Below are 25493 nucleotides of genomic sequence, written 5' to 3'. Positions count from 1 at the left end.
AGGGTTTTGTTTTTCTCTTTCTTCTTTTCCAAGTTGAGCACTTGATCATCTTGTGGTCATCACCATGATCATCATGATCATCACTTGCTCCATCACTTGGCATGTACCAACCTCATTAAGTCTACGCACACTTAGTATAGAGGTTAGTACTAGGGTTTCATCAATTATCCAAAACCAAACTAGGGCTTTCAGCTGGCCCAGGAAAGAAATCTGGCCTGGTTTGGCCATTCCACCCCTTTCCACGCCCGGAACAAAGCCCGACCTCCTACCCTCCGGAATGGAGTCAGGCCTGAGACGGCGCAGTCGAGCACCACGAGCAGTCGAGACCCCGCAGCCGCACGCCGTAGTGGAGGCGACGGCGGGGCGGTGCGAGACGACGGCGACGCGACAGACTCCAACCCTACGTCCTTCCCCTTCTTCGTCCTTCTCGCCGGTGATCCCTCGCTCTCCCCGTCGTCCTCGTCTTCTCTCCCTCCTCTAGGGTTCTTGGATCTTGGGCGTGGTGGTTGCGATTGATCACTGGGCGACGACGCGTGCGTCGGCGACTGTTGGTGGGCGGCGGAGAGAGGGGGGATCCCGCGGCGCCGAGGCCCAATCGGCGCTGCAGTTCCGGTGAGGAATCTGGAGGGGAGAGCGGGCTGTGGGAGGGGAGGGGAGGAAGCCTAGGTCCAGGTCCAGGTGGTGGCTCCCGCCCGCGGCCGACGCCGAAGATGCCGCCACGGCTAGCAGCAGCAGGAGTGCCAGCGCGAGCTTAGCCATGGCGCCGGCGCGACGGACGGAGTGTGCAGGCGGCGGCGGCGGGGGGAAAGCAACAAGTTGGGGAAAGGGGAGGGGAGCCTGTGCTGTGCGTGAGCTGTCTTGGTGCTGATGCGAGCCCTGGTGTGCTCGTGAGAGAAGAGAAAGGACAGCAGTGGAGAGAGAGTCTCAGGCCTGACTCGGTGCAGATGCGGTGCGCGGCGCACAGCTGGGCACAGCTGTGCTGCAGCTGCAGCTGCAGGATGATGGATGGATGGATGGTGCTAGTCACGTTTCTTGGGGACTTGCTGGAAGTAGAGAAGGTTTTGCCGTGCAGCTGCTGTTCACCTTTGGCTTGGCTTGAATTGACTCTGAAAAGATGCGGCAATGACACAAGGTGTGCAGTGTGCATCTGGTCAGTGCACTGTCCTCTTTGCCTGTGCTGCTTGTGTGCATTGCAGTGCACCACTGGTCACCATTTCTTCACAAATACTAGTATTATTAGCTAGTTGCAGTACTAATAATTAAGAGAGGAGCGGAGGTGGCCTTGCTGTGTCAAATACTAGTTGCAGTACTAATATTATTAACCATGTATTAACCATGTTTTACTGTTCTATACTCCTATGTGATTGTAATATTGTCAGCTATTTCAGTGTTGGTTTCTTGTAGAGAAGCATGGCGCAGCTCCCTGCAGTGTCGCTTCAATTATCAGCTATTTCAACTTGGCTTAGCATGTCGCTTCAATTATCAGCTATTTCAGCATTGGTTTCTTGTTATTTGGCTCAGAATAAACTCTTATTTGACTAAGAAATTGTTTATTGTCATTTGTAGATCTCTCCTCCACCATTTAGAGTTGGGGAAGGTGAACCTCCGCCTTCTTGGGATCCAGTACCAACTCCAGAAGGTACTCCTTAATATTTATCTTCTATACGACATCGTCAAAATATTTAGCTTTTATATAACATGGTTAATAATATTTAGCTTCTTTATAAAATTATATGCTTCAGTTCTACAATGAGTCTATCACTGCGAGATCGCATTAGAAAGAGGAGGGAGGAGGAAGATGATGACATGATGCTATTTATTTTCCCTGCCTTATATCTTATGAGTTCTGTTAGAGGGGGAGAAAGGAGGAAACGCCATACTTCGGAAGAAACAGGCGAGGTTAAAGTTCGTAGACTCCTCGAGGGACATGTCAAGAACTGTCAAGTTGCATTAGGATGGAACCATACATCTTTAGAGATTTGGCAACTTACCTTAGAAGGAAAAGGCTTGTTGTTGATACTAGGATCACAGTGGAGGAGAAGTTGGGTTTCTTCTATACATGTTAAGTCACAATGCCTCGTATGAGGATCTTCAAGTGTTCTTTGGGCACAGCAATGACACCTTCCATCATCACATCAACCACTTCTTCAAGGTTGTCATTCCTACACTCTCTCGCCGTTTCCTTCAAGCTCCTGATCCTAATCAAGTGCATCAAAAAATCCAAGACAATCCTAGATTCTATCCATTTTTCAAGAATTGTCTAGGTGCCATTGATGGAACTCATATTCCTATTTCCATAGCCTCTGAGAAAGCTTCACCTTTTAGAAATAGGAAGGGCACACTAAGCATTAATGTGATGGTGGCATGTGATTTTGATCTCAACATCACTTTCATTTCTAGTGGATGGGAGGGATCAGCTACAGATTCTAGAGTGCTACGATCAGCTATGAGCAAGGGCTTCCAAGTACCTCTAGGAAAATTCTATCTAGTTGATGGAGGGTATGCAAATACTCCATCTTTCCTTGCTCCATATAGAGGAGTTCGATACCATTTGAAAGAATTTGGGTCTGGACGTCGGAGGCCGCAGAACCCAATGGAGCTCTTCAACCACCGCCACGCACTGTTGAGGAACCATGTGGAAAGGGCTTTGGGGGTGCTTAAGAAGCGCTTCCCCATTCTGAAAGTTGCCACATTCCATATGTTGGAAAATCAAGTAAAGATACCTATAGCTGCTGCCATCATCCATAATCTGATCCGATTACTTTATGGAGATGAGGAATGGTTAGATCATCAGCCTGATAATATCCCTCCAAGTACCTATGTTGTTTTACCAAGTGGTGATGAATTGGATGACCTAAATGTGGGTTCAGTACAAGGCAACACTTTAAGAGACACCATCGCCCAAGAAATGTGGGTTCAGTACCAACAACATTTACATTAGTCTTTGAATAGGTTCTAATAAGTTAACAAGATTGTAATAAGCTTGTATTGTAATTAAGCAGAGACTTCTTTTTAGTATTTAAATTAGTCTTTAAATAGATTGTAATAAGCTTTTATCATGAATAAGCTTGGCTTGTAATAAGTGAATAAGCTTGTAATAAGTGAATAGGCTTGTGTCATATTTGACAGCGATGGTTGCAAAGGGCTCCCCGAAGCTCAATATGATTGCAAAGGCATCACCAAAGTTGCACAAGTTCCTAGCAAACCCAAGTGGCATTAAGAAAAGGCTTCTCCTAAATGCAGTAAGGCAAAGAAGGCTGGAGGTTCTCCGAGAGGTATGGTGTTTAATTCTCTATTATTTCTCTACTGTTATTTGCTACTAAAAGAAGTTTCTTGAAGTAATTCTCTGCTGCATAGTTTATTCCACCATCTTCTATTATAGCAGTTTTAGTAAACATGTAACCTTTAAACTGATATTTGTTGTTTCTTTGTTGTAAACTGTTATTTCTATTTGCTGATTGTTGGTAACCTGATGTCTGACCATTGTTTATGTAGTAGTAAAGCAAAGAGCAGAGTGGAATCCGGCCCTTGAGAAGTCCCTGGTAGACATTCTACATGAGTATAAAGATAGTGGCTACAGAGGTGACAATGGTTGGAGCTCAGAAGGGTGGAATAAGATGGTGAAGGAGTTCCATCTGAGGAACAAGTATGTCAACTACACAAAGAGTCAGATTCAAGACAAAGAAGTGCAACTAAAGAGAGACTATAGGATGCTGAAAGAGGCAAGGCAGCAGAGTGGGGCCACCTGGAATGAAGATAGGAATGTGGTTCAAGGAACACCAGCTCTGTGGGCTAACCTCGAAGTGGTATGTTGATTTCTTGAAGTAATTCTATGGATATCCTCATAGTGATAACCTCATATTTGATCAATGGTTCTCTTTGAATGTGCAGACATTCCCTAAAATCAAGAAATTCCGCAACAGTAAGGCAAGATTTCCATTATTTGATGCTTTGCGAGAGCTTTATGATGGTAGGTTCACTTTCTATATTTGTTTATATCTTGCTGCTCTATGTTATCATGTGATTCACTTGACTTGTCTAAAACAACAACTCTACATCCATGTTCTTATTTGTGCTGTCATGATGTAGAATTAAGTTACCAGAGTACCTTGCTAATTTGAGACACCTAGATGATAAGATTGCTTGAATTAAAAAATATAGCTTGATGAACTAACCTAAAAGTTATCGTGTAGGTCATTTGGCTGAAGGTACGTACAATATCAATTCCCTTGAGCCACCACAAGAGGAAGCACCACTTCTACAAATTCATGATGTAGATGACTTGGACAACAATGAGGTCCATGAGCTACTAGATGACGATGATTTAGTCACGAGATGCAAACAAGTGAGGCTGCTGATGAAAGAAATGATGGGGAGAAAAATGAGATCATAGATGTTGAAAGAAGCGGGCAGCGAAGAACTACTACTACTACTACTACTACTACTACTACTACTACTACTACTACTACTACTACATCAAGCAAAAAACATGAGAAGAAAATGAAGAGGCCTAAGAACAAGGGTGAAAGGATTGAAGAAATGATGGGGAGATACCTAGACATGCGGACTAAGCAAGTACAGGATGAGTCTACAGAGCTAGCCAAAGAAAAGGAGGATCTAGCCAAAGAAAAAGAAGTTGCTCAAGATAATGACTTCTCTATTAAAAGGTGTATATCCGTGCTGAGCACGATGGAAGTGACAAAGGAAGAAAAAGCAAAAGCATTTGCTGTTTTCATCAAAAGCAAAGAGAATAGAGAGGCGTTCCTAAGTGGGTGTGAACTAGATCAAGAAGCAACTTTGGTTTGGCTTAAAAGTGCGATGGTCTGACAAGTTAGTCTACTTAATTGCTAAAAACTTCATGTTTTCCTTCTTGTTGATACTAGGATCACTATGGAGGAGAAATTGGGTTTCTTCTATACATGTTGTCCCTGTTCAACCTTAGAGATGAGAATATTTTGATAGTTGAGTTGCTAGTAAGAGGATTTGGACTATGGAGATGCATTTCTAGTCAGGGGTATGTTTGTTGTTAGCCAATTATGCTGTCCTTCCATAGTAAGATTGAAAGCTGAGATATGCTCCTGTCATAAATAAAGACTTCACTTGTGCTAAGACCGATACTTGTTCTTATATTTAGCTAAAAATAGTCGGTCAGCAGCACAAGAAAAATGGATGAGTTTTACTAAATTACTACTCTATTTGCAAAACATCTGTCCTATAAGATATTTGGTCAATTAAGTTAATACATTTGGTTTCTGCAGGCACATGGCTTTGACAGTTCTTGAAAGATATTGCTGGGAGCTTGTTGTTTTGCTTCATACGATTAAATGGAGTATTGGAAGGCTAGATTGCGTTCTTTCTTGATTTTTGCATTTAATGGAGTTTTGATTTGCCTTTGGGTATTTTTGTAATTTATATTTTGGATCTAGGAAGCATTTCAAGTTTAAACATGATATTAGCACTTTGAGTCTGAGTGACCGTGCACATTTTTTGGAAAAAAAATGAGTGGCCATGCACATGTGTGCGCCTTTGAGCCGGTGATCACGCCGTGCAAGTAGCCAGGAAAAATTTTGCTTTTACCATCTTGACAGTTTGCAAATGTAAGGCTAAAGTCAGCTGAGATTGTGACAAGGTTTTTATCAATTGTCCTTCGATGGAAGTCAATTCTAAAAAAAATTATCAATTATTGTTTCCTATGATAATAACTTTGTTGGTGCAGAATTTGTTATTAAGTGTCAGGTGTTAGTTTTGAATATCAAAGTCATATTGTGTTTATCTATTGCACATGTTATGAACCTCGGCTGGGTGTTTTACTGTATCTCTGTTTTATTCCTGGCCGGCTGAACCGAACGCTGGATTTGAGACAACCGGTTTAATTTCTGGAGAGAAAACACAGGAAGCGCGGGTTTCTAGTGACTCCACTCGATCCTGGCCTGGATCATAATCCGTCTGACACCAATACGGTGGTGCCGAACGAGGCCTAAATGAGTTTAGGGTACTTCGTCACCACTCACCAATCCTCCGTTTGGCCATCCATAAAAGACGGATCGTCGTAAAGGTGAGATCGCATCGCATCGCATCACATCACAAATTTGCAAAACCCCCAAGCGCCGACGATGACGACGGGCGGCGACGACCGCCTGTCCGAGCTCTCCGACGACCTTCTCCGGCGCATCCTCTACTTCGTCTCCTCCAGGGACGCTGCTTCCACCAGCTTGCTCTCCCGGCGGTGGGGCTCGCTCTTTCGGACGTCTGGCGCCGTCAACCTCGCCGTGCAAGTCCACGGTTACAAACACTTACGGTATGGCAGATCCATCTCCTCCTACCAAGAGGCCGAGGAGGCCTTCTTCTCCAACCAAGAGATCTTCGTGGACGGCGCCAAGGCTGCGCTCGACGCCGCCGAGGCCCCAATCACAAGGCTCACCTTGCGTGTGGACTCCGACGACAACGACGCCATCAGCAAGTTCCTCTGCCGCAGCAGGGCCAGGGACACAAAGGTCGACGTGGTCGGCGCTGTGGTCTCCCACAAGGAGCTCCGCGTCGCCGCCGCCGTCAACCTCCCCTACCGCTACCTTCACGATGTGGAAGCGAAGTACAGGCACGAAGGGTACTATGGGCTCGCCTCCCTACCGTCGGAGACCCTCTGCGTGCTGGACCTCACCGGGTCTGACCTCACGCGATCGTCGTCGGCCCTGATGGCCGCATTGCCACTCCCACGGCTGGCGACGCTGCGGCTGCGCTTCTGCTCCGTTGAGCTCGAGCTTCTCCAGGCCATGTCTGACGCCGCGCCAGAGCTCACCACCGTGCAACTGGAGTCTCTCCTCTTGTTGCCTCCGGACTACCAGCAGAAGACGCGATTTGACTACCCTGATGAGCTCGATGGGGCAGAGCCAGAACCGCCGCCGGTGCTACGCCTGAGCTTCCAGGCTGCGACCACGCTCGTGCTAGCACTGTGCGGCATGCCGGAACAAGATGATCGCCGTGGCAGGAGCAGATGGGCCATTGAGATCGATGCGCCGCGGCTGCAATCCTTCAAATACAAGGGTTTCATGCGACGATTCTTTCTACGATCGGCGGCACCTGGCCTTGCACGGGCGGACCTGCACTTCCTCCGGCGCGATCCCGACCCCTACAACCAGAATGACAGTGACAACGACAGTGAGAAAGAAATAGCTCGCATGCTCTTCTGGCAGTTCCTGCACAACTTCACCAATGCCAAGACCCTCAAGCTCAAGGTAGGAAACGACCTCAAGGACATTGCGGCCATTGGCGAGGCTAGGCGCGCTAGGCTCCTGTGTGTGTTCCCTAGGGTTGAGCGCCTGGAGCTGGAAGGGGTGCATCTTCCCAAGAGCAAGACGGCGGCCGTCGCCATTGCCAACCTGCTGCATTGCTGCCCTGTTCTTGGTGAAATCGTGCTGAAGCTGACCACTGCGACAGCTCTTCGAGACAAGGATTCACGGTATGGACATGAGTTCTTGCAAAGGAAAGATAGATCGGATTACAACAAGTCCATGGATCGATTCGTGAGCCGCTGGAAATCAAAGACAACCATCGCCATGGAGGATAGTAATTTTGGTGACAATAAATATGATGATGTTCCTGGTATCCCTGGTCTCAGTGGGCGCTCGTTCGCCTGCTTGCAACGCACTCTGAGAAGAGTTGGCCTGCAGTTCCGACTGGACAACAACTCCATCTCGAGCTGCCTTGGGCTGCGGCTTATCAAATTCTTCGCTGAGCATGCCATGGTTCTTGAAGAAATGTCTATTGACACTGGCAACCGGAGACTAGACGAGCACCTCAATTTCAATGTGGAAACACGGATCGCACTCGCACCTATACCTATCTCAGCCACAGCTTCTATCCAGCACAAGAATTTGGCAGAAAGGTCGTCGGAATTTTCTAGAATTTCTACTGATTCCACGACAGACCTTGCCAAGAGTACAGTTGGCTTTACGGTGTTACCACTTCAAAGGCAGGAATGGAAGTCTTAAACCCTTGCAAACTAAGACAACTAGACAAGAGATGTCATACAATGATCCATCATCCAATATATCATGAATAAAATACTTATATTTCTGTATTGATTTTTTTGTAAGAGGCTTTTGGAATTGGAATACGTCTTTTTGCTTTGTTTGCCCTTGTCCTACATACAACCAGAAATTTTAACTTCTCCTAGTGATGTATGCTTCTCCTAATGTTTTAGCATTTAAAATTTAGTACAAACTTTTTCTACTAAATGTCTCCTAGTACGTGAGAATTCTCTAGTGCTATGACTAGGGGTAGTGTTTTATTACTAAATAAAAACACTAGGAGAACTCCACCAATTTGGTATTGACGATTTATTTGCAAGATTGTGTTGACAATGTGCATGCAGAGGAATTGCCAATGTTCGGCTTCGAAGTCAACAGAAAAAACCTTAAACGAAGCTTGTAGCTAGAACACTACTTTGTGATAGTTATTATGAGTTATGATTATGATTATGGTGGTTTATGTGATGCCAGTCAGGTAAACGGGCTGTGGAGTTACGGTACTCCTTTTTCTGTACTGATGGTTATTGTTACTTTTTGGTTTGGTTCGCAGGGTGGTGGCAATGTGTGGCTGAGTGTGCTGTTTGTCCAGTGCGAGGCTCGCCGGTCAAGAGTGCAGAAGGTATGCAGATCTTTTTCCCCGATTCAAATACTACGTGCTTATGGAAACAAGTTAAGCGGATCTCAGATTTCAATTAAAGTCACACCAAGACAATCAGGATCACCCTCCCCAATGGAGGATTAAACTATATACATATATATATTCCAACATTTGCAGGCACCTTGCAAGCTCAACTCTTCAAGATTAGTAGACAAGTAAATACTACTGCAGATATTTTGGCAAAACAAGCCCAAAGTACAGCTCCATCTACACAGACTTTCCATTGTAATAGATCCCAATGTGGATCAATTTGCTCTCTTCTTCAGGCTCTACTTGATGTAGACCTCACCAATGTAACAATTTTCACGGCAGCTTGTTGTGCTTAATAAAATATGGTTGTTGTCAAAAAAAAGTTATTTAAATTTTGATGGTTAGTTTATCTACCATTCTCATCATTCATTACATAATAATAAGTAGTTATTACAATAAACTGCTATATTCTATATGGTTATTGTGGCAAGTAATTTTTTTGGATATGGTCTGCGGCAAGTAAATTAGCCTTACTACATCATGTTACGTGACTGTTAGGGTTGAGGGAGATTGATTGGGATTGAGAGAGTGGCGGCTGAAGGCGTGAACAGTACCCGCGCTATAGTAGCCATGGATACTGTTCACAAGGAGGCGGCTGTGAGAGCGAGAGAGGAGGCTAGGGTTTTGGACGCTAGGAACGCCAGCCACGGGGCTCTGCCCACGGCCGGCAAGAGAGAAGGGATTTCCTTCTAATCTCTTGCTTGATTAGATTAATACATCTCATCTCCTTATATAGAAAGGTTTACTTGACTTACAAGCAAAGCTTACTTGACCTATAAGCAAGCGACTCTTATCTCTAATTAACTCTAATACTAATGAGATTTGGCACCAGCCCAAACTTAATAGGTGCCTTACATACTCTAACATCATCACATGTTAGCTTCTACTGCTGGTGTAATTCTGAATCTGGCTTTAATGCACTTTGCAAGGTCAAGACTCAAGAGGAACGCTACTGCATCTGCATCTACCGTGCAACAAGATAAAACTATGGCAAATGCCAAAGGCGATATCGACCATCTTCCCATATATGACCTGGAGGACAAATTCAAGGACAATTTCAGCTACCAGATAAAAAGATTCGTGGACTAGAAAGGCTCCAATAGGAAAATGAGGGAAGTGTTGAAGAATTTTCTAAAGGTTAGGCTTATAACTAATACATTCAAATGCTAATATTTACAGCTCCTGGCCTCCTGCCTATTCTGCAAAATATCACTTAATCTGCATCATCGATCTTTCTGGATTTTATATGTTTTCAGGCCATTTCAAATTCGGGATCAATGCAATGAGGATGGACTATATATCATGAATGGGCACCTGCTGTGCAGTAAGTTCTAATGTTGTCATGAAAACATGATGTACTGACAGAGATAGTAACTAGATTTTTTTTTACAAAAAGAAAAGCTAAAGCACATGAGAGTAATCAATGTGTAACAGTACGAAACTGTTTGGAGACTTCACTCTTGTCCAAGAATGTCATGTCTTGGCTGAGGAGGCTAAAAAACTTTATAATGGATATGGACATGATTTGTATTTCTGAAAACAAGAAGATCCTATCGCTTTCTGGAAACTAAGATTAGGTGACTTTATTTTTTTAAGGAAAGGACTGTGGAGGAGATCTTCACAGTAGATCTTAAAAAAACTTTAAGCAACAGTCAAGAACTCAAGATTACAAACCTGTTTTAACTGATAGCATCTAGCTAAAAATGAAAGGAAGACCAAAGGTCCTCCCTGAATCTAATAGACTGCAAAGTACATTGATGCTTAAAATTTACAAGCCACCGAGAAAGAGTTGGGTCTCGATGCTCATTTTGCATTTGTCATATACATTGTAACATCTTTTCGCTTTATTTCCTAGGTTGGAGCTTTGTTTAACAAGATGATGGTCATGTTACCGTAGTTTCCCACAAATTCTCCATCTGACGCTTCATGATTGACTCATGCGATTCAAATTCTTGACTAGTGGCCCAAACATATACTTGATGGCGAGTGGCCTAACAGTGTCATGGCAAACGTAAGCGGCAGTTGCATATCTTGCAATTCTTTGGATTTGGTGCTAATGGTTCATCCATTCATCTCGAGCAACACTCACGTTAGTTGCGTACTCTCTTTTCTTCATTTCTCTTATTTGTCTTATAATTTTCTCAATTTATATCCTAAATATTTCTGAATCAATTTCAAAGTATGCGAAACACCACTGAAACAACAGAGCCAGAGAAAATGCAATCAATAGCCAGTGTTTTGCATAAGTACTAATACTGCATGTGCAACTTCTCCCAAGAGTGCAACTTCTTGTTTTACTTCAGATAAGATGAGCCATTGAGATAGAAAGCTGTGCACTAATTTTAATAGTACAGTGTCATGGTGAGTGGCAGCAGTAGCTATCTCTTGCAATTCTTTGGATTTGGTGCTAATGATTCAGCCATCCATCCTGAGCAACACATGATGACTTGTTTGTTTCTCAATTCGCTCTCTTAATATTTGCCAGTGAAACAACTGAAACAACACAGCTAGAGAAAATGCTTTGATTTGCCAGTGTCTTGCATAAGTACTAATACTCTGCATGTGCAACTTCTCCCAAAAGTGCAACTTCTGGTTTCAGTTTCAGATAGAATGGGTGTGCTGAGATAGAAAGATGTGCACTAATATACTAATTCTGACAGTTGGTTTGTGAAGCAGTACATTTTTTTGTTTCTCTGTTCTTGTACTGAAGGCTACAATTGTTACCTCTGAGTTGCTCCCGATTTTCAGCGCACAGTTTAATTTTCTATTATGTATGGAACACACCCAAAGACCTTGGTGACTGGAAATACCATAGACCTTGGTGACTGGAAATAATTTAACCCCATCTTACTAGTAACATCACTTTTGGTCTGTACATATCTGCATTACAGAGATTAACTTCTGGTGAAATTGAGCACGCTGACATCAGAGTTTGAGGCTTTGAGCACCTCCTGATTTCTTTCTCTTTTTGCCTCTTTTTTTTTGATGGATGTTGTATTAGTGGTCTCTTCTACCGGTTTGGCGTGTAATTTTAACTGCATTAAGAGTTTTTTCCTCTTTTGCAGCACAATGTGTTAGCTAGATGGATCTGCTACATTGTCAAGCAAATGGACTCATTTTTTTTTATTCCTGTCATGCTACCACGGAACCATATCAATATATACTTTGAAGATTACAACTACATTCTTGTTCGTGAACAGTATACTATTGTGCTAATTGATGTTAGAAAAATGCAAATAAACCTATTAGACCTTATCTATTTTGAAGATTGTGCAGCAACTTTTGGTCAATGATGCGAAAGGGCCTCTAGCCTAGTGGTTAGAGCACCTGAGTAGCACTAGCGGACCTGGGTTCGACTTTCCGTTGGAGCAAATTTAAACAGGTCTGCAAAATTATCAAAAAAAAATGAAAAAATAGGCTAGGGTTTCACTTGCTGAGTTCGGTAAAAACACTTTTGGTCAATGATGGGAATGGCAGGCAACTACTATCACTACAAGAAACACATGGTTTTTTAACGTTTAGTTATGTCACAATATATGGAATTTATGTTACAAATTAAGATTTGTGACATCGTTGACAAAAATCAAAACATGGAAAACCCCGCGTCATAAAATGATTATGTGACATTTGTTTGGTTCATATCACAAGCATATGACATTGGTTTATTGTCACAAAATCGTAGACCTTGCCACGTGGCAGCTGACATGTAGGGAGAAAAAATGTCACAAAATGAGTTTTAGTCTACTAAAGCCCACATATCTCATGGGCCTAAATCTATTTTGAGTGGTGTTAGCTGGTTCATTATTTTCAGTTACAGCCCATATAAATTTTGAGCCCACAACTCAGCCCATACAATTTTTTTTGTCCTCAAAATGCAGCCCACTATTTCAGCGCATTTTGTTTCCAGCCCACAAAATTCAGCCCACACAGTTCAACCCACATAATTCAGCCCATATACAATATTTCATCACATGCAATTGTGTCCATATAATTTTTCAACACATACCAAATCAGATTCAAATTCAATACCATTACATCCATCCACCAATTCATTACACATCAGATAAGTCTCAAGTCTCAAATTTCAACTTGCTGGAACATAAGTGCAGCAGCAAAACAGCTGCAGCAACAGCGCAACACCCACGACAGTAGCAGCACATCAGCCAAAACCCTAAACTCTAAACCCTAAATCACTGTACTATATTGAAGTGTTCTACACCTAAGCAAGGAATGCTTTCACAGTAAATTTGTTTGGGGAAGTGCTAGTGCCATATTGAAGGCATGCTAATCTGCACATATTCCTAGAAACAGGCAAATCGTGTACATACTATTTTGCAATTGATTGCAGGAAGAAAGACCTGGTCGGCATGGATGCAAAGACCTCCAAGTTCACTCTTGCATTGCACGGTGAAGACAACACCACCGGATCTGGAGTAGTAACTCACCACGGTCATGGGTGTCATCAATCTGACTAGCCAAAGGTGCAAAGTCTGGATTTTTTTTATCGTAAAGAATAACAAGAACCTGCGGCTACATCTATAGGAAATCATGAAGCAGCACGGAAGCAAAGCAGCAAAGCACGAATTAAATTACTTACTAATTGTACAGCAAATTGAACTAATAAGAGCTGCAATTATTAAAAAAAATGATTAGGCGATGGAATTAAAAACGTACAGGTGAAGAGGAGTAGAGGACCGCTAGAAACCACCTGGACCCATTGGAGGCTGTCATGGTCGCCATACTCCTCAATGGATCCGACCGTGGTTGCCGAATCCCGTAGTCTCCTCTATCTCTCCGGCTGTCAGGGCGAGACTGGCGGGCGGCGGAGGCAAGCGCGCAGATCGTTCTGGTAGATCACGCGCTGGCGAGCGGGAGATCTACGACGAAGAGGAGAAAGGGGTGGGGCGGGGCGGCAAAGAGATCTAAGAGCACGTGGGGTGCTCAGATCTGGATCCGCCGAGGGAGAGGGAGGGAAGGGGTGGATCGGGGGCTCAGCAGGCTCACCTGCGCTGCGTGCTGAATGCGAAATCCAGATCGGGGGTGGCGGAGACCTAAAGAGGAGAACGAGGGGAGATATTAACGCCGCCCTTCGTGCCAGCTGGTTGCTGCTGCCGGATCGGTGCAAGACTTGGTGTTCCACGCTGAGTATAGCTAAACCAGGTCCGGTCCGGTCACAGTATGGCCACGCCAAATTTCACCCATTTAGGGCCTATATCTGCAATAGGTGGCCCAACTACAAAACAAAAAAATATGAATCGATATAATAAAAACAAAATAGAAAAAAGGAAAAATATGTATTGACGTGGCAAAAGACCTTGTCAACATGGAAAATTTTTAAAAAAATTAATAAAATAATTTGTGACACACAAACAGGCCTTGTGACATAGAAAATATTGTCACTAGATGAAATCAGACTTGTTAAATGATATTTATTATGGCATACAACTTTTAATTGTCGCTAAATCACTATGCCTAAAATATAATGTCACAAAATGGATGATATAGTAACATTCTTACAGTTGTCATACTAAAAACGTTAAAAAGTTATGTATTTCTTGTAGTGTATCATCGTGTTACCGAGCAAGCATAAGAACATCCGGAAAAGAAGAATATACCCCATAATTCTTTTGATATGAACGATGAGCTTCATCATTTTACAGTAAAAGAGTAGAGGCTCTGGTGATGCTGCGGAGAGCATGGATGTCATGTGGGGCTGCCCCTATTCTAGGAAACGGTGGGCCACAGACATCCGCCGCGCCGAGGAATGCGCGGCTGGCTCTCAGCCGTAGGGCCTCGGGCCATGCAGGGCAGGATATCCCAACCAGTGGCTAGGAAATAGAAGAAGAGATCAAGTTAGTTCCTATGTTTAAGGAGCAGCTATTTCCTTGTTTGTTATTCCCTAGTTTGCTATTTCCTAGTTTGTTATTTCCTAGTTTGGTTGGCTTAAAGCTTATATAACCTTGTATGTGGTTCATGAATAAAGCAAGCAAGACATTATCTATCTAATCTATCTCTTGCTACTCTAAACCAAGGTTCTGGGATTCATTTTGGGAAAAAAATTGGTCCCAACCGAAATGGATGAATTTCGGAAAAATTTTATCCAATTTTGGACTCGATTTTGTGAAATTTTGAGATTTGAAGCATAAAATTCGTTTCGGACATGACCAAAATGGACAAAATTCACCAAAATTCGGACTGTCTCGGTCGAATCCTAGATCCTTGCTCTAAACATGCCACCAGCAGAGGCGCATAGCCTCGCGGTGAACCTGGAGCACGACTACGAGCTGCATAGTCATGGTCTGGCATCTATGGGAGCTAACGCCGTTGACAACCTAGTATCGCGATCCAGGCCCTCTTCTTCTTCTACGCCGCCACCTCCCCAAGCACACTCCACCCCTTCATCCTCTTCGACCGCCAGTGCAACATCGCGCCCTCTCCTGCCGCACGTCGTCGCCATGGGAGATCAGGCCACGAACCTTCAGTGCACCCTAGACGTGCTGGCCGCCACCCTGCAGACCCTCCAAGCCTCCATTGAGGCTAACACTTAGGTGATCCAGCACCGAACGCCTGGCGCCGTCGTCCTCCTCCCAGGTGGGGTCTGATGAACACCATCAGGATCGACCCCCACGTTTTTAGAAGCCCGACTTTCCATGCTATGATGGAAAGAGTGATCCATTGATCTTCATCAACCGGTGTGAATCTTACTTCCACCAGCAGCGGATCATGGAAGAAGAGTAGGTGTGGATGGCCTCCTATAACCTGGAAGAGGGTACCAGTTGTGGTACACCCAGGTCTAGGCCAACGAAGGCATCCCCTCCTGGCGCCGCTTCAAGGACCTCCTCCACCTCCGCTACGGCTCTCCCCTGCGCTCCTACCCCCTCCATGAATTGGCTTTGTATAAGCACACCGGCACCGTGGCGGAATACCAGTACCGCTTTCAGGTGCTCCTCCCATGGGCTGGGCATCTTGACGAGACACAGAGCGTCCAGCTCTTCACTGGAGGTCATCAGCCGCCGCTCAGCCTCGACGTGGAGGTCAACAATCTACAACCCTCACCAGTGCTATGAGTCTCGCCTGCAAGCTGGAGTTGCGGGAGCAGTACGCGGCACTAGCCCCACCGGTGGCCCCTCCCCCTGCCCCAACTGTCGTCACCATGGAGGGCCGTCTAATCCAATGCCTGTCCATGGCTGAACAGGAGGAATGCCGTCGGTTAGGCCTCTGCTACAACTACGATGAAAAATTCATTCGTGGCCACAACTGCATCTGCAGGCGCCTGTTCTTACTGGATAGCACCGAGGAGGACATGGAGGATCTGGCGGAATCCTCCAAAACAGCGGCTCTAGAGGGGGACTCGTCCCTCTTCTCCCTACATGCCATGGCGGGCGTCCGCTTCGCCGACACCATGCAGCTCGGTGTTAGCGTCGGCAACACCGACCTCATCGCTCTCTTAGACCCGGGGTCTACTCACAACTTCATCTTCGAGTTCGTGGCATAGCGCACGGGGCTACCTCTCCAATGTCGGCCTTGCCTCACGGCTATAGTGGCAAACGACGTACGGGTGTCTTGCGTCGGCGTCATCCGTCAGGCCGAGATCGTCATCTAGGGCGACCTTTTCCATGTTGATCTTTTGTCATGCCACTTGAAGATTACGATGTCGTGCTGGGCACGCAGTGGCTGGCAACACTAGGTCCTGTCCTTTGGGATTTCGGCTCCAGGACCGTGATGTTCCAGCGGCAGGGCCAGTCCGTCTGCTGGCAAGGCATTCCCATGGCTGCAGCCCCTGCCGCCCGCACCATCTCTGGCATGCCGACCCTGCTGGATGAACTATTGTTGTCCTTCGCCGACATCTTCACCGAGCTGCATGGTCTACCACCACTCCGCTCGGGCCACGCCATCACCCTTGTCCCAGGCTCATAGCCAGTCGCAGTCCACCCCTACCACTACCTGGCATCCCACAAGGATGAGCTGGAACACCAGTGCGCCAACATGCTAATCTAGGGGCTCATTCGTTGGAGCTCTTCAATGTTTTTGCCGCTCGTCCTCCTCGTCAAGAAAGCCGATGACTCATGGCATTTCTACATTGACTACCGTGTCCTGAACGCCATCACCGTCAAGGACGCCTTCTCCATCCCCGTGATTGACAAACTGCTTGATGAGCTTCACGACGTCAAGTTCCTCACCAAGCTTGATCTTCGCTCTGGCTATCATCAGGTCCGCATGCGTGCCGACGACATCGCCAAGACGACGTTCCGTACCCATGACGACTTATATGAGTTTCTGTTATTCGGCCTCTGCAATGCCCCGGTGACGTTCCAGGCTCTGATGAACGACGTGTTGCGCCCCTTCCTAAGACACTTCATTTTGGTCTTTTTTATGACATTTTTATTTACAGTGCATCATGGGCCAGTCACCTCCGCCATCTCCGAGTCATCCTCGCCATGCTGCAATGGCACCGTCTCTTTGTCAAGCGCTCCAAATGTGCTTTCGGTAAGTGTTCCAATGCCTACCTCAGGCATGTCATCTCCAACACCGACGTCGCTATGGATCCTGCCAAGGTCCAAGCAATCTCTGACTGGCCCCAACCCTGTTCGGCTCCCACGGTGTGGGGATTCTTAGGCCTTGCGGGATACTACCGCAAGTTTGTCCACGACTTCGGCACCATCGCAGCCCCACTGACGGCGTTGCTCAAGAAGGATGGCTTCACCTGGAACGGCGAGGCCACCGTGGCTTTCCTGGCCCTTAAAACCGTGGTCACCTCGGCACCCGTCTTGGCTCTTTCGGACTTCACATGGCCATTCATCGTCGAGTGTGATGCCTCTACTCATGGCTTTGGGGCGGTGCTGCTCCCGGATAAGTAGCCTGTCTCCTACTTCAGTCGGCCAGTGGCGCCATGACATCGCTTGCTTGCTACATACGAGCGTGAGCTCATCGTTCTCGTCCACGCCATCTAACATTGGCAGTCATACCTATGGGGATGTCACTTCACTGTCCGCACCGACCACTATAGTTTTAAGTTCCTCCTCGACCAGTGCCTCGCCACGATCCCCCAACACCACTAGGTCGGAAAAGCTGGTCAGGTTCGACTTTATGGTGGAATACAAGCCAGGCGCACTGAACATGGTGGCATATGCTCTCTCCCGCCATGACACCAAAAACGGCAACAACATGGCTGTCTCTCCTCCACGCTTTGACTTCCTCAGCCGTCTGCATCAGGCTTAGGCTACTGACCCTGCCTTGGTCGCCCTCTGAGGTGAGCTTGTTGTAGGCTCTCGCGGCGCGCCCTGGGCTCTCATCGACGACCTGATGGCTGACTCTACGTTCCCCCAGCGTCACCCCTCCTAACGGAGCTGCTGGCTGTGGTCCATGAGGATGCCACAAGGGGTGCAGTGCACCTTGCATTGTCTTCGTTGGGACTTTCACTTCCCTGACATACGCCGCCGTGTCCACGACTTTGTGTGGGCATGCGCCACATGTCAGCGGTATAAGTCAGAACATCTTCACCCTGCTGGGCTGTTGCTGCCCCTGCCTATTCCAATGGCAGTTTGGGCAGACATCGGGCTGGACTTCATCGAGGCACTGCCTCACATCCGAGGAAAGTCCGTCATCTTAACGGTGGATCTTTTCAGCAAATACTGCCACTTCATTCCCCTCACCCACCCATATTCGGTGGTATCAGTGGTTAAGGCGTTCTTCACCGATATTGTACACCTCCATGGGATGCCACAGTCAATGGTGTCCGATCGCGCCCCGATGTTCACCTCCATTTTCTTGAAGGAGTTGATGAGGCTTATGGGAACCAAGCTGCATATGACGTCCGCATTTCATCCCCAGTCGAACGATCAAATAGAGGCAACCAATCGCGTCATCGCCATGTATCTTTGATGCTTCACCGGCGACCGTCGTCAATGGCTCCGCTGGCTTCTGTGGACTGAGTACACCTACAACACAGCATACCAGACGTCTCTGTGCGACATGCCCCTCCGGGTGGTCTACGGTCACGATCCTCCCACTATCCAGTCTTATGAGCCAGGGGATATGTGCTCGCTGCTGTGGCCAATACTATGATCGAATGCGAGTTCTTGGCAGATGTTTGGTACCGCCTAGAGCAGGCCCAAGCAGTGCAGAATCTCCGGTACGACAAGCAGCACTGCCACATCACCTATGCCATGGGCGACTGGGTTCTACTTTGACTTCATCATCGCCCAGTCGTGTCCCTCGCCCAAGCACCCTAGGGGAAGCTACAACATCATTTCTTCGGGCCCTACCGCATCACCGAGCTAATCAATGAGGTTGTTGTTCGCCTCGCCCTACCTCCGCGCGCTAAGCTTCATGATGTCTTCCACATCGGCCTTCTCAAGAACTGGGTGGGCGACCCACCAGCTGCTCCACCTCATTTGCCGATCATCCACAATGGTGCAGTCGAGCTCGAGCCAGAATGTGTTGTGCGTACACGACTGGCCAGGGGGTGTGCCAAGTGCTCATTCAGTGGAAGGGCCAACCAGCTGCATCGGCTACATAGGGGGATTTTTCCGCGACAAGTGCCCCACATTCCAGCTCGAGGACAAGCTCGTAATCGAGGGGGGGAAGAGAGATGTCATGTGGGGCCACCCCTATTCTAGAAAACGGCGGGCCAGAGACATCCGCTGCGCCAAGGAACGCGCGGCTGGCTCTCAGCCGCCGGCCTCAGGCCATGCACGGCAGGATATCCCAACCAGTGGCTAGAAATAGAAGTAGAGATCAAGGTAGTTCCTAGGATTAAGGAGCAACTATTTCCTAGTTTGTTATTCCCTAGTTTGTTATTTCCTAGTTTGGTTGCCCCAAGGCCTATATAACCTTTGTACGTGGTTCATGAATAAAGCAAGCAAGACATTATCTATCTAATCATCTCTTCCTACTCTAAACAAGCCACAAGCAGAGGGGCATAACCTCGCGGTGAGCCTGGAGCACGACTACGAGCTGCGTAGTCGTGGTCCAGACATCTCTGGGAGCGGACGCCTTTGACAATGGAGGGCGCCAGCCGGTGCTGCAATGGCGCCACGACTGGCACATAGGCGGAGCGCCGGACACATTGGCCTTGCCGGCATTGCCATCATCTTAATCGGTGGTGTAAAAGGAAGAATCAGAACATTTGGCGTTTGAGAATTTTGACACGTTTAATAAGAATTGTAGTTGGAGAAAGATATTATGAATTCTCTAGTGTGCATTATTATTTCTCAAAATTTTCAATCTAATTCCTCCTTTTATTACGAATAAACATTTTTATGGACATGTGCGTGCATGTCACACGTGCCTGTCCACTAAGTAGTTTTATAAATATATCATGTTTAGCCCTTCTAATTACCATCCGAACATCCAAAATGTCAGGGACTAAACTTTAATGACTTCGCTAAAAAAAACTTTAATGACTGGATCCAAACACCCCTCTTAAGTAATTCAATTTTGTTTTTGATTGTTTTGAGTTGTTTAGTTGTTTTGGGTGTGTTACTGTCTGATTGTAGAGTTTTTGTACAGTTTCTTTAATTTTTTCTATCGTCTAATAAAACCGGTAGCAAAAGTCTCTGCTCTGTAAGCGTTAATGGTCAACAGAAAGATGCATCATCGGATTTGTTGCTCACGCATGAAGCTAAATAAAAACTGAAAAGCTAAAAGAGCTCAAACCACACACAAGAAGATGGAGAAGACAGCTCTCGCATGAATTCAAGTTCAAGCGAAGTGGGTTTCGGCCGACTTGTTTATCAACCAGCCCTTCATCTCGCGCATCAGCTGAGTCTGCGTCCACATGGGCCCCTCGGCGAACTCGCACCAAAGCCTGTCGATCACCGGCGCGTTGGAGAGCAGGAACTTGGCCAGCACCCTCTGCGCGGTGCCGCCCTGGTAATGCACCAGGTTCATCTCCCTCACTTTGTTCCTCAAGCAAGGGATCATGGCGGCGCTCGTCGGCGGCGTTGCGAGAGCCGAGTGCGGATTGTAGCTGAGATGGTGCGCCTCCAGTGCCACCTCCTCGCTCAAGTACATGTAGTCGGGGCGGCCGCCAGAGTCGTGTTCCTGGGCATGGAAAGCTAGCGACAGCGTCTCCAGGTTCGGGGCGAGCTCGAGGACCGTGCTCACCGCGGCGATGGCGGCGCCGCCGGTGTCGTCGTCGGGAAGGCATCCCCTCATCTCGAGGTGGAGGAGGCTCCAGAAGGATGGGAACCCTATAGGCACGCCCCAGTTGATGCCTGAGCTGAGGTGAGAGGACTCGAGGTGCAGGTGCTTGGCGTTTACAAACAGTTGCATAAGCTGCCACAGGTTCATCATCGACTCTCCACCGCAAATGTCGAATTTGCAGTACGCGATCCTCGTTGAGCCGCCGTGCATGGTCAGGAACGAGCTGTCGGGCATGGCGCCCCTGTACTCGAACGCTTGTAGCTCCGACGAGTCGACGGCGACGGCCGTCAGGTTGTGGCAGCAGCGGAGGGCCAGCCTGCGAAGGCGGGCGCCGCCGACGATGGAGAGCGCCGTCACCGCCCTGCAGGCCTCGAGCGTCAGGTCGGCGAGGCGCGGGCAGCCGGCGACGAGCCGCTCCACTTCGCTCCCGGGGTCAGAGACGCGGGACAGCAGCAGGGTCACCAGGGACGGCAGGGTGACGGTGCTGGGCGGGGAGAGCTGGCAGCAGCTGAGGGAGAGCGACCGCAGGTGCGCGCAGGAGAAGATCACCCACGTCGCTAAGTACTCCTCCATACTCCGCCGCGACCACCAGTCGGGAGATTTCTCGCAGGTTGAGGAGCGGCACTGGAGGTGGAGATCGAGGTCGAGGCCCTCCTCGGCGGCGGCGCCCTGCTGCACGGCGTACGAGACCCACTGGTCCACCGTCAAGGAATCGCGGCTGCGGTAGCTTTCCACGGCGACTCGGAGGGCTCGCAGGGGCACCGCGCCGCGTCGTCGTTGGCGGGCCATGATCGCGGCGCTGACGATGCTGTTGTAGCTCGGCGGCGCGTTGGGGTCCGCGGAAGGTTGAAACTCCGGGGTGTGGCAGACGTTGTCGTCGTCGTAGCTGCGGATCGGACCCTCTGGCTCCACGAGGGAGACTGTGTGCACGGCGGCGAAAACGTGGCGCCACCGCGACGACAGCATCGCTGCGCGCGCCGCCTCCTCAGCCGGGAGGAAGGAGAGGACGTGGCCGAGCGCGTGGTCCGTGAGCTTGCTCAGGCGATCGCCGCCGCCGGAAGACTCGATTTTTGCTTTCCTGGTCAGTGCGCCGCCGGAGGACGAGGCTGCGTGGGACCTGTCCATCATGCCCGTGCCCGTAGGATCACAAATTAACCTCCTATATTATATATATATATATGTATGTATCTGATGATCTGATTGATTTTAGGGCTAGGTTCCCTTACTTTTATGGAGATGGCTCATAGATCAGGGTCGGTGCATTTACTTTGTCAATATAACATATATAGTCGGTTTCTCCTTCCTAAAAAAATCAGAGTCGGTTTGTAGATGCACAAAATGCGCCACCGACTTGGACCTCAAGTCAGATCCTTGGATGGCCGAGATCCATAAAAGACGGATCGTCGTAAGGTGAGAATAGATCGCATCACAATTCACAACACCGCCCGAATTCGAGCGCCGACGATGTCGACGGGCGGCGACGACCGCTTGCCCGAGCTCTCCGAGGACCGCTTGCCCGAGCTCTCCGACGACCTTCTCCGGCGCATCCTCTACTTCGTCCCCTTCAGGAAGGCTGCTTGCACCAGCTTGCTCTCGCGGCGGTGGCGATCGCTGTGGCGGTCTTCTGGCGCCGTCAACCTCGACGTCCAAGTCCCTCATTCCCGAAGCTACGACGAAGATGCCGACAACGCCTTCTTCACCAAACAAGAGGCCTTCGTCCACGCCGCCAAGGCTGCGCTCGACGCCGTCGAGGTCCCCATCACAAGGCTCACCTTGCGTGTGGAGTCCAACGACCACGACGGCCACAGCAGCATCAGCCGGTTCCTGCACCGCAGCAGGAACTGGCACACACACTTCACAAAGACCGACGTGGTCAGCGATCTAGTCTCCCACCCAGCGGCGCGACACGTTGAGGAGCTCCAAGTCGCCGCCGTCGCCGCCTCCTACGGCATGCTCAGGGAAACAACAGCTGGGATCTATGGACTCGCCGCACTCCCGTCGTCGGACACCCTCCGCGTCCTGGACCTGACCAGGTGTAACCTGACGCTAACGGCGGCGGCGGCCGCCTTGGCGCTCCCACGGCTGACGACGCTGCGGCTAAGCTACTGCTCCGTTGAACCCAAGGTTCTCCAGCCGATGTTGGACGCCGCGCCGGAGCTCACCACCGTGCAACTGGAGTCTCTCTCAATCTTCTCGTTGCCTCCAGAACCAAAACCACCGGTGCTCCGCCTGAGCTTCCACGCGGTGACCACGCTCGTGCTGTCCTTGTGCTGCATCTATGCGGGGGTACAAGGTTCAGGAGATCGCCGTGGCAAGAGCAACTGGGCCATCGAGATCGACGCACCGAGGCTGCAATCCTTCAAATACAAGGGTCTCTTGCCACGATTCGTTCTACGGCCGGCGGCAGCCGGCGGCGGCGGCGTTGCACGGGTGGACCTGCACTTCCTCCACCACAATGATGTCAATATGCGCGCGCTCTTCTGGCAGTTCCTGCACAACTTCACCAATGCCAGGACCATCAAGCTCAAGGTGGAGAACAACCTCATCAACATTGCCGCCATTGGCGAGGCGAGGCACGCCCTGCTGCGGTGTGCGTTCCCCAGTATGGAGCGCCTCGAGCTGGAAGGGGCGTTCGACCCCCGCATGGAGGAGTACGTGGAGAAGCTTGAAGGGGCGTTCGACCCCCGCATGGAGGAGTGCGTGGAGGAGCTGGTAGCGGTACATTTTCCCGAGAGGGAGACGACGGCTATAGCCATAGCCAACCTGCTCGATTGCTGCCCTGTTCTTGGTGAATTCATGCTGAAGCTGAACGCTGTGTCAGCTTTCCCTGTCAGGGATTCACGATATGGACCAGAGTTGTTGAAGAGGAAAGATAGATCGGATTACAGCAAGTCCATCGATCGCTTCGTGCGCCGCAAAAAAGCAAAGACTGACATCTCCATGGAGGATAGCATTTTTGGTGACGACGAATACTCCTATGATGATGTTCGTGGTATCCCTGGACTCAGTGATGGCTCGTTCGCCTGCTTGCAGCGCACTCTGAGAAGAGTAGGGCTGCAGTTCCGACTGGACACAAACTGCATCTCCACCACCAGCAGCCTTGGACTGCGGCTTATCAAATTCTTCGCTGACCATGCCAGGGTTCTTGAAGAAATTTGTGTTGACACTGGCAACAAGAGACTGCACGAGCACCTCAAATTCAACGTGGAAACACAGGCACTCGCACTCGCACTCGCACCTATACCTATCTCAGCCACCACAGCTAGTGCAACCCTTGATTCCACAACAGACCTTGCAAAGACTAGAGCCGGCTTCACGGTGTTACCCCTTCAAAGGCAGGAAAGCATGGACTGGAAGTCTTCATCCCTTGAAAACTAAGATATATATCATGAATAAACTACTTATTTCTGAACTGTTTTTTTTTTGTAAGAGGCCTTTGGAAATAAAATACTTTTTTGTGCTTGATTTGTCCTTGCCCTACAATTTGCAAGATTGTGTTGACAACGTGGATGCATGTACAGGACAGCTTTTACTGGCTGCTTATATCCTTTTGCCAATGTTCGGCTTGGAAGTCAAGAACACAACAAAAGGAAACTTAAACGAAGCTTTTATCTAGAACACTGGTTGATATAGTTATTATGAGTTACAATTATGGTGGTTCTAAGAAAAACATTGTAAATTTAGAAAACAAAACATAGTGTTTGATGATCACAGTCTTGGTAAATATCATACACTCGTTCTCCATTTCGATCATTCTCATATTGGACAACCAGTAGCTGCGGAATCCATTCAGATACTTTCAAGGTTAAGTCCCTGTTTAGATTTATATGCGCATTTCCCTGTATCTTGTGATCCTCTATCCTCAATAAATTACTCATATATTGAAGGAGTTGATAGTTTTTTTTCTTTCTCCAGCACATCACCTTTTCCCATCCCATTTTATTATGATCACTCTCAACTCAACAGCCTAATAAGCTCTCAAGTGATCAAGGAAGCTGGCCCTCTGCACAGCATGCTTGTGAGCACACCTTGTACCCTGAAATCTTCCTTTATGGTTGATAGTATCCCTTCTTGCACTGCTCCTTATTTAGTAGAAGATGAATCAAGTCTTTTATTTAATTTTTTTTGACGAAACTGGAGGGGCACAAGCAAATGAAGTGTGAAACCATGTGCCTAGATGAAGGGACAAATCAGGTGCTCAACGTGGAAAATTCGAAAATTGGAAAGGTCAATAGAACCACAGAAAAGTCCAATCCCTTTCTGGAACCCCAGCGATGTTCGTGGCAGACAGCAAACAGGATCCCTTTACCGGACGAGAGAGAGGTTCGACTGCATGCAGTGTGTGCAGTGCCAACGCCACACCCTCTGTTGGATGAGCAGTCCCAACACCCTATCCCTGATGACGCCCAGCAGCAACACTAATTTGATACATAATCCTACAGCCAGCTCAGTTCTGCATAAAAGCAACCGGCTCGCAGAAAAAGCTAGCTAAAAGAAACAACTACAAAGACACTTTGCAAATTTCCCAAGAATTAGTGCAAAGACACTTTGCAAAATTCCCAAGAATAAGCCCAGGGAATCCCCGGGCAAAACAGTCACAAAGCCTCAGGACGTTGATTTCTTGGTGCAGC

General features: G+C 48.0%; 3 protein-coding genes, 2 long non-coding RNA genes and 1 pseudogene across 5 annotated transcripts; 5 read left to right on the top strand and 1 right to left on the bottom strand.

The window, feature by feature from the left end:
• On the top strand, positions 391-1920 carry LOC8077892. The gene is made up of 3 exons (XR_002447160.1): positions 391-433; positions 1567-1639; positions 1743-1920. It is a non-coding gene; the product is annotated as an uncharacterized LOC8077892 (long non-coding RNA).
• LOC110430457 lies at positions 2447-2941 on the top strand. The gene has a single exon (XM_021448142.1). The coding sequence runs from the start codon at positions 2447-2449 to the stop codon at positions 2939-2941; it is 495 nt and encodes a 164-aa protein (XP_021303817.1).
• LOC8057555 lies at positions 3132-4393 on the top strand (annotated as a pseudogene).
• LOC110430158 lies at positions 9690-10803 on the top strand. The gene is made up of 3 exons (XR_002447459.1): positions 9690-9852; positions 9972-10039; positions 10571-10803. It is a non-coding gene; the product is annotated as an uncharacterized LOC110430158 (long non-coding RNA).
• On the bottom strand, positions 20275-21990 carry LOC8084734 (F-box/LRR-repeat protein At4g14096). The gene has a single exon (XM_002439600.2). The coding sequence runs from the start codon at positions 21988-21990 to the stop codon at positions 20419-20421; it is 1572 nt and encodes a 523-aa protein (XP_002439645.2). The 3' UTR covers positions 20275-20418.
• LOC8061912 lies at positions 22301-24364 on the top strand. The gene has a single exon (XM_002440916.2). It carries the CDS (start codon positions 22327-22329, stop codon positions 24238-24240), a length of 1914 nt encoding a protein of 637 aa, XP_002440961.1. The 5' UTR covers positions 22301-22326; the 3' UTR covers positions 24241-24364.

This window comes from Sorghum bicolor, chromosome 9 (assembly GCF_000003195.3).
Source record: "Sorghum bicolor cultivar BTx623 chromosome 9, Sorghum_bicolor_NCBIv3, whole genome shotgun sequence".
In the NCBI taxonomy this organism is placed as follows: Eukaryota; Viridiplantae; Streptophyta; class Magnoliopsida; order Poales; family Poaceae; genus Sorghum; species Sorghum bicolor.
This window is presented reverse-complemented; position numbering and strand designations above follow the sequence as displayed.

Bases quoted from the DNA above. Each gene is read 5' to 3' on its own strand.
- LOC110430457 (XM_021448142.1), top strand. From the start codon at position 2,447: ATGAGCAAGGGCTTCCAAGTACCTCTAGGAAAATTCTATCTAGTTGAT.
- LOC8084734 (XM_002439600.2), bottom strand. From the start codon at position 21,990: ATGATGGACAGGTCCCACGCAGCCTCGTCCTCCGGCGGCGCACTGACC.
- LOC8061912 (XM_002440916.2), top strand. From the start codon at position 22,327: ATGTCGACGGGCGGCGACGACCGCTTGCCCGAGCTCTCCGAGGACCGC.